Source organism: Elaeis guineensis, chromosome 5 (assembly GCF_000442705.2).
Source record: "Elaeis guineensis isolate ETL-2024a chromosome 5, EG11, whole genome shotgun sequence".
Taxonomy (NCBI): domain Eukaryota; kingdom Viridiplantae; phylum Streptophyta; class Magnoliopsida; order Arecales; family Arecaceae; genus Elaeis; species Elaeis guineensis.
The window spans coordinates 122,264,288-122,273,912 of NC_025997.2; the positions used below are offsets into that span (position 1 = coordinate 122,264,288).

General features: G+C 38.9%; 1 protein-coding gene across 1 annotated transcript; it reads right to left on the bottom strand.

Moving 5' to 3' along the window:
- Window positions 1-4,618: 4,618 nt before the first annotated feature.
- Window positions 4,619-7,322, bottom strand: LOC105046055 (L-ascorbate oxidase homolog). The gene is made up of 4 exons (XM_010924548.4): window positions 6,997-7,322; window positions 6,582-6,912; window positions 5,221-6,333; window positions 4,619-5,116 (listed from the first exon to the last, which is right to left on the bottom strand). Exons 2-4 carry the CDS (start codon window positions 6,824-6,826, stop codon window positions 4,819-4,821), a joined length of 1,656 nt encoding a protein of 551 aa, XP_010922850.1. The 5' UTR covers window positions 6,827-6,912; window positions 6,997-7,322; the 3' UTR covers window positions 4,619-4,818.
- Between the last annotated feature and the right edge of the window lie 2,303 nt (window positions 7,323-9,625).

Genomic DNA, 9,625 nt, shown 5'->3' on the forward strand with positions numbered 1-9,625 from the left:
AAATTTACTCTCTATCAGCTCTGTTACTAGAGATTTGAATTGCTCGGTCACTTTTTGGCCTTCTCATTGTCTATTTCAGGAGCTGAAAACGGGGAAGATACTTGGGGGTGGTAGACTGCACAATGGACTCTATTATCTATCAACTGATGAGAAAAATATGAACTCTTCTTTGACGGGGTATGCATTGTCTGTTGAAGGTGCCACTTCAGAACTTATGTTGCATCATCGTAGGCTGGGTCACATTCCTTTTTCTATTCTTAGTCGCTTATTTCCGTCTTTATCAACTAAATGCAATAAAAATTTGTTAGTTTGTGATCATTGTGAGTTGGCTAAACACACCAGAGCAGTATTTCCTATATCTGAAATTAGAAGTTCTAAACCTTTTGTTTTAATTCACTCTGATATATGGGGACCATATAGTACTAATACTCTCATGGGCCATAGGTGGTTTGTTACCTTCATTGATTATTTTAGTCGAGTGACTTGGGTCTATTTATTGAAGGAAAAGATGGGAGTTTTAAACTGCTTTAAAGAGTTGCATAAACTTGTAGGTACTCAGTTTGGTGTCAAAATTAAAATTCTACGTTCTGACAATGGCACGGAATATATTAATCAGAAGTTCCGTGCGTATCTTCACACTCACGAAATTATTCATCAAACTACTTGTGTTGATACTCCTACTCAAAATGGAATTGCCGAAAGAAAAAATCGGCACTTATTGGAAGTAGCCCGATTATTACTTTTTACTATGCAAGTTCCTAAATTTTTGTGGGGTGAGGCTGTCTTAACCGCAGCTTACTTGATCAATCGTATGCCTCTAAGAACACTCGGGTTTAAGTCCCCCATACAATGTTTGAAAGGGTCTACTGATTATGTAGTCACTCCTAGGGTCTTTGGATGTGTTTGTTTTGCTCGCGATCATAGACCTTCAGTAGGAAAACTAGATCCACGAGCATTAAAATGTGTCTTTATCGGTTACCCTGCTACTCAAAAGGGATACAAGTGCTATTATTTTCTTGAGCGGTGAATGTTTGTTACTATGGATGTTACTTTTCGAGAAACTGAAGCATATTATGAAAGTCGTCTATCTGATAATAAGACACCAGAATTATTTTTTTCGGATGACTTTCTATACACACCAAAAAATTCTGATGCCCAGGAGGAGTATCATAATAATGATGTTCAGAGGGAGCCTAGTATTGAGAAAGAAGAAGAGTCCAGTGAAGAAGAGTCCAGTGTGCATTCACCACCAACTGCCCAGGTGTCTCCACCGCTTGAAGCTTCTTCTCCAGAGTCTCCTAATGGTAACAATATCTCTACTACTCCTTCCATTTCTAATCTTAATATTCCTATTGCAAAACGGAAGGGTACTCGCTCAATTGTTCCTCCTGCTCGTTACCGTTATGATATCGCTAATTATTTTTCATATAAGAATGTGTCTCCATTTTATCAAAGCTTTGTAGCTGCATTAGACTCTGTCTGTATTCCTAGTACTTGGCAAAAGGCTATGGCAGAACCTAAGTGGAAGGAAGCAATGTTAGAAGAGATGATTGCTTTATCCAAAAATCAGACGTGGGATCTGGTCACTCTACCAGCTGGTAAACATCCTGTAGGGTGTAAGTGGGTGTACACTATAAAGCAGACTCCAGAAGGCAAGGTGGAAAGATACAAAGCTCGGCTAGTAGCAAAGGGCTACACTCAAATATATGGAGTAGACTATGATGAAACCTTTGCTCCAGTAGTCAAGATGAACTCTGTTCGAACACTGATATCATGTGCTGCTAATTTTGGTTGGGAATTACATCAGTTAGATGTGAAGAATGCATTTCTTCATGGAGATCTTCAGGAGGAAGTATACATGCCAATACCACCAGGATTTGAGATCAGAGCAACTATTGAAAAAGTCTGCAAACTAAAGCGCTCACTTTATGGCCTTAAACAGTCTCCTCGAACATGGTTTGATCAATTCAGTCGGACTGTAAAAGGAATGGGATATAAACAGAGTAATGCAGATGATACTCTATTCTATAGGCATCTCAAGAGAAAGAAAACTATACTCTTGGTTTATGTTGATGATATTGTAATAACAGGAGATGACCATCATGAGATTAAACAACTCAAAGGAAAACTAAAGCAAGCATTTGAGGTAAAAGATCTGGGTCCACTAAGATATTTTTTGGGCATAGAAGTTGGACGATCATCCAAAGGTATTTTTCTGTCACAATGAAAGTATGTACTAGATTTGCTTTCTGAGACTGAGATGTTGGGGTGTAAGCCTGTTACTACTCCAATAAATCAGAATCATCGAACAGTGACAGATGGTGGAGCTCCTGTTGATCGAGAAAGGTACTAGCGGTTGGTTGGAAGGTTGATATATCTTTCACATACAAGACCAGATATAGCCTATGCTGTCAGTGTCATCAGTCAATACATGCATGATCCACGAGAATCACACATGGAGAGAGCTTTCAGAGTATTACGCTATCTGAAAGGATATCCTGGTCGTGGTTTGTTGTTCTCACAACACAACACCTTCCAGGTAGAGGGATTCACTGATGCAGATTGGGCTGGATCATTGGATGATAGGCGATCTACTTCTGGGTATTGTACATATGTAGGGGGTAATTTAGTTACCTGAAGAAGTAAGAAACAGTCAGTGGTGGCTAGATCATCAGCAGAAGCTGAATATAGAGCAATGGCTCTAAGCATATGTGAACTTCTTTGGCTTCAGAAGTTGCTTCAGGAATTACAACTTCTAAACAAATTTCCTCTTCGGTTGTATTGTGACAACAAAGCAGCAATTGAGATTGTAAGCAATCCAATACAGCATGATCGTACTAAACACATCGAGATTGACCGTCATTTTATCAAGGAAAAGATTAATCAGGGCTAAATCTGCATTACCTATATTCGGTTTTCTGATCAGGTGGCAGACATTTTAACCAAAGGGCTTAGCTCAGTGTCTTTTTCTGGATTGATTGACAAGATGGGGCTTCGAGATATCTTCGCCTCATCTTGAGGGAGAGTATTGGAAGGATTGAACTTAATTGAAAAACTATCCAATTAAAGATCCAAGAATTTATTCCTTAGCATATTCTTGATTATTCTCTGGCATATTCTTGTTATTCTCTATCTATATTTGGGTCTGCATATTTGTATTTATAGGTCCTTGTACGCACTCTTGATTGTAAGAAGAAAAAATAAAAATAAATATCTCCTTCTCTTTTTCATCGCTTCACAGAAAAAGGAGCCCCACATGAGGTGTGTCAACGTAGAATTCCTCAAATTTTGCCTCTCAAAGGTGCATGTGGTGTACTGGAACAGCGACGTCGTAGTAAATTTCACTTTGAAGTCGCATTTTGTAGTCTAAAATTAGTTAACTCTTGTCGGCCCAAGTGTTCGATAGAAAAAACTGCGTGTTGATTGGTTTATGGATGTAGAAATAAAAAGATGTAACAACTTATAAGCTGCAAAAAAATTGGGACTTCACTATGTTAATGGTCAGATATATACAAGCAAGCATGCAACTGCTAGAATACTGAAGTAGTATATATGCAACTGGGGATGCAGTTGGGCCAAAGAAGATTCAAAAAAGTAAGTATGGCCAGATGCAAGTATAATTTTCTATTATTGATCACTATTATCTGTTACATTGACAAACAAATGCTGTTGTAGCTGTCATTCTTAAATATCAAATAATTTCAGTCTTTGCACTTTCGGACAAATAATATATATATAGCTCTTATGGCACGCGACAATAGTTTCAGTGCGACTGTTACGGGCATGAACTGTTCTTCTGGAAAATTCTACGAAACCAATCCACCCATCTTCTCCCTGTCCATATAACATTGGTATTCCATCGCACTATCTTTTGTGTCTTCAATTGCTATAGAATAACTTTCCTGTTGGGAATTTTCCAGCAGTTCAAGTTCCCCCGGCAGTCTAAATTTGACAAAAATTTGTGCAATTTAGTTGCATCAAATGTTTTCAGAGAAACCTATAACACCCGATCCTTTGGGTCCTTGGTCGACATTTATGAATTTGATCCCAGCATCAAAATTATATTTCTAGTCCTTTGCACACAGCATTTAAGTATGGTCACAACGCGGGCATATAGAACTCCCAACCATAATGGAGGTGAACATTTTGGGAAGTAAAAAGGGAGATGTAGAACATCCAGCTATCCCCGTTCATCATGCCTTCACCAACATGCAGAAGGCTGATTAAATCTTCGTCCCTACCATGCTGGGCATGTACATAATAATGCAAATTAAATCAAAAAAATTTTCGTTGCAACGGTGATATCACGTCAAATTAATCACAACCCAATAAAAACACTTTGAATTTTATCGATTGCCATATATTTCATTGATTTCGTTGATGGTACCTCATACTGTTCCATTGATTTTTGGTTTTTGATTAGCTTGTTACAAGTTTGACGTGATATCATGCGCTGTTGCAACGAATATTTACTCAATTAAAACTCTAACGCATGCCCACATGTACATACATACATACATACATCAATATTTCAGAGCAAAACTATCTATCTAAATCTTCAAGGAAACACGGATTGTAGTCACAAGTATATATTATTTTTATTTTGAGAAATTGCATGTTATTCATATATATGAACCGTTTATTGATAGAGAGCGTTGCTTATATGGTACACGACCGGCAAGCCCAGAGAACAAAGAACCCCAATAGGAAGAGAACCACCACCTCAATCGAACGCCCCATATATAACATTTAATCTCACCCCTTTCATCACCACCCCTTCCTCCATCCTCTCCAGGCAGCAAGGTTTCACCGGATGTTTTAGATGTAGGATGGCGGGAGGGGAAGCCCAATCACCTGCCCGCAGCGGAGTGCATTAAGAGGCATGTTGTACTCGTCCCTCAAGGATCGTGCCGGCGAGGTCACACTGACGTACAGCTGCTGACCCAAGTATTTGTTCTCCCAGTTCATAGATCTCAAATTCCACATCCCAGCATTGTCGAAGGTCAGCAGGATCGCCGTCCATGACCTCGGGAATACTTCGATACTGTGCCGGCTCACCGTGTCTAAAAGATTGTACCGTTTTCGGCTCTCCGGCGACCACTTCCCCGGCCCCATCCTGACATCATCAATATAATATTGGTATACATAAATATGAATTTGGAAGTCGAGATAACATCGATCAGAGATGGTGAGATTCATTCTGGATGCTTGATTACGTACCCTACGGGGAAGAAGGCGTAGCCATCCAAGTGGTAGGACTGGATGCTCCTCTCCGTGTTCTCGAAGATGATCTCAATGAAAGTTCTGAACTCGGCGGTGATGACGTTGGGTACGAGTGTCAGAGGGGCATCAGGGGCAGGTGGCACGTCGCCCATGAGGTTGTACTTGAACACCGGACTGCTGGCGTTGAAGTACTCCGCGAGCTTGAGCGGCGTATCGGATTCGACGTGGGAGATGCCGTTGATGAAGTAGCGGAGCTTGCCGTCGACGACATTGTGGCCATTGACGAGCCTGATGGTGCGGGTGATGTTGATCTGGCCGTAGTGGTAGGAGCCCTGGGGGTTGGGACGGGCGGCGCTGGCGGTGAGGTTCCAACGGAAAGTCCGCCACTGGTTGAAGGACCACGCCCAGCCGGAGGGTCCCCTGGGGATCACCCGCGACGGAGGAGAGTTGGAGCCGGCGTAGCGGAGGACGGCGGTAGCGGTGTGGACCTTCTTGGTGAAGCGGGTGGAGGCGACGAGGTAGTAGTCGCCGGGGGCCTGGTCGGCGGTGACGAGAACCGACATGCACTGGCCAACGTGGACGTCGAGAGAGTCGTAGAGATTCTGGACGGTGTGGGAGCCCTCCATCTCGACGAGCTTCAGCGAATGCTTCTGGATGCGGAAGTTGAGGGAGGCTTTGAGGCCGACGTTGCAGAAGCGGAAGCGGTAGACGTTGCCGGCCTGCATGGTGAACATGGGGAGGTCATCGTGGCCGGCGGCGTTCCTGCCGGAGCGACCGTTGATGAGGACGCCAGCGGGGAGTCCGAGGCGGCGGCCGGCGTCGAGCTTGCGGGCGAGGACCTTGTGGCCCCTGGTGAACCAGTCGCCGGCGAGGACGTTGAATTCTTCGGCCGGAGGAGCGAAGGGGACGGGGATGAGGAGGCGGCTGTGGACGCGGAGCATGCCGAAGCCGCCGGCCGCCTTCTGCATGCCGATGGAGGGGAAGTAGAAGAAGCTGCCGATCTGATCCTTGGGCTGGAAGTGGTAGGTGAAGTTCTGGCCCGGCAGGATGGGGCAGTTGGTCCCCGGAGTCCCGTCCATCCATGAGTTCTTCCTGTGCTGAATGCCGTTCCTGCCCCCATATGGTTTGGTTTGCAAACAACAAAATTATGATTAGTAATATTATCTTTAGTGTTCCATGGGTGCTAGCTGCTTATGAAAGGAGGTATTGATGGGTAGTGGATCCTCTAAAAACTTTAGTTGTTGGGGATTCCAATAGATCAAAACAGAGTACTGGAAGCTCATAGAGCTTTGATTGCCTAAACACTAAAGGAAAGAAAAAGTGTTTAAACTATGCATTAACGTGTTCGAGGGACGAACCATGTGAGGAGGAAGGGTTCATCAAGGTAGTTGAAGACGTTGATGACGATGTTGTTGTTGGAAGTGCAGTTGATTTCGGGGCCCGGGAATTGGTTGTTGATGAGGATGACTTGCTGTGGAGTGCCAAGCGGGGCGATGGTTCCGTATGTAATGTTCCATGTGAAGAAGAGGTATGGGTCCTCTGCTCGGACGGTTGACAGGCCCAAGAACGAGAGGAGGAGGAGGACGGCGGCGACACGCGACATTTCTCTATCTACTCTTGCTTGGCTTTTGTTTCTCTGGTAAACGCTCTCTATCTATATTCTAACTACAAAAAAGAAAGAAACAGTACCTGTTCGATATAATGGAATCAGCATAATATAATACCTGAATTCTTGGGAGCAATAGGGAAGGATTGATAGGATGCGGAGCTTACGGTGATGAAATTTAACGGGCGGCCATGGGAAGATCCCGGCTGAAGTTTATTTTGGGGTTTTTTTTTTTGGGTTTAGCCGGGGGGGCTTCAATCTGGGCAGGGAGGGGCAAGCCCCATTTTATAGTAGGACTTCCTGCGAGGATGGACGGAATTGGATGTCAATGGCCGTTCAAAGCCCCTCTCTCCTTCACTCGTTCTCCATGCATTGCGGTTTTTCCCTTGTGGGTACGGATGAGTAAGAGAGAGGAGAATAACTACAATGCCGGAGCGAGGAGCAGTTTGGATCTCCGTTTTGTGTGCGTGAATTTGTGAGGCTTAAATTTTGACCGATTCTTCACCGGCTTTTAGGCACAAACGATCCAAAAGTCCGTTCAAAATTTACTAATCCTAGTTCTTCTACGTTTCCCCAGGAGCCTCCCGGACCTGGAATTTGGTGCACCACTGGGTTTCTATAACAAAATTGGTGCTAAAATGCTGGCCTCATTTTTTGTGGCTCCGAAAAAAGTATTTGATACAGCGTGATCTATCTCAAATCAAAAATAATATTGATGGAAATGATGAGATCACCATATTTGATTACATCATAATAATTTTACGTGACAGTGATCTCAAATAACTCCACACAATAATGAGATACCTGCTCTTAAGGTGAGGAATCCAAAATAGGGTGATCTTGACTTAAAATATAAGTATAAAAAAATATCTCTTAATTAAAAAAAAAAATTATTACATCAATATAGAGTTAATATATTATATCAATATTATATATCTGATATTATATTATATTTGATATTATATATTATATCTATGATATATATAACATTATAATATATTATTAATCATATTATTGTCATATTATGATTCAATAATAATTTTAAATTAAAATAAAAATATCATATAGTACTTTATAATTATATAATAAAAATATTTAATATATTACTTCTATTTATCTTATTTTTAATCAAAATAAATATTTATGTTAATAAATAATATACTATAAGTGTAAATAAAAATATTGATTCTATAATAACAAATAATATATTTTTATAGGATTAATAAATTATAGGACTAATAAATATATTTTTGTAGAATCTATTAATTATTAATATATTAAAAATATATTAATATTTTATTTATAATATATTATATATGATTAATATATATTTTTATGAAATATATTATGGATAGTTTTGATATCATATAATTAATGACCTTGGATTCTATGGAATATCAAATAGATTATTCATAGATAATCAAAGATCTTTGATCATTGAATTATGACCTACCAAACGCACCACTGATAAGAACATCAAAGAATTAAGATCACGGATAATCTTAGATCACCATGATGATCCTATTTGGATTACCAAATGCTACCTGAATAACATGGTTTATGGTCATTTCAAGGAGTGTTCTATCTTTCATATACAAATAAGGAGTCAAAACCCAGAGTCTTGATGATACTCTTTCCATGCAGAAGTTATCAATCTTTCCAGCAAATTTGATGTGTGCCAAAGTTGCATAAGAATTTATAACGCATCATCTGATTGTAAGACTTTCCTGTAACTATTCTTGATGTCATCCTCCTTTTACTGAAAAATGTGAGTTGCATGATAATTGTCCCACACCATCTGATTGCAAGTCTTTCATGTAAATACAACTGCAAAGGATTACACCACAGAATATCCATACTACCCAAATGAAAAGAAAAGTTTTCACATCTCTGCACGCAGATGATCACTGAATGTAATAGGCCAACTTCAACATGGCTAATGATAGCATTAGGACTGGAAGATGGTTCTGACAGCAACCCTATGACTAGAATGATAGATGCCCTCATCCATTTGGTTAAAAATTCTTAAGATGAAAGGAGTTACTTATCTACCTTAACCTACCGATTTACATCCTCCTTCAAATGGATGACATTTGAAAGATATATGAATGGAACATGTAAAGAATGAATTTTTATATTAATAAATTACTCCTTATTAACTTTTTAACTAATATTTATTTATTTTTTCATTCATTTTATTTATACATATTTTTTATTATATCTATATTATTTATCTTATATTATTAAATTTTATTAATAATTATCTTAATTTTAATACATAATTTCATAATTATAAGTAAATAATTAAAATTATCTTCTATTTTTCATTTACATTCACTATTTTCAATTAACTATTTGTATAAAATTACTTAACTATTTAAATTAAATTAAAAATTAATTAATTATTCATATAATTAGATATAAATAAATTTATACATATATAATTAATTTATAATATTATTTATTCAACTAAATTATATTACAATTAAATATTTATATAATTTTTTATATAATTATAAATTATAAAGATTATAAATTTTTATATTATTTTATTTTTTAATATAAATAAATATTATAAATTAATAATAATAGTATTATTTTTTTCATCAAAGGATATAAATATTATTGATTTTCTCTTACACTCCACTGTACCAAACAAAAGAGGAAACCATCCTATCTATCGTTCCATTTTTTCACCAAGATAGAGGAAGATGAATGAAAGAACCATCCATATTATCTCTCATCCATTTTCCCTCCAATCCATCATTCATACAAAATAGAGGGCAGACATGTTTT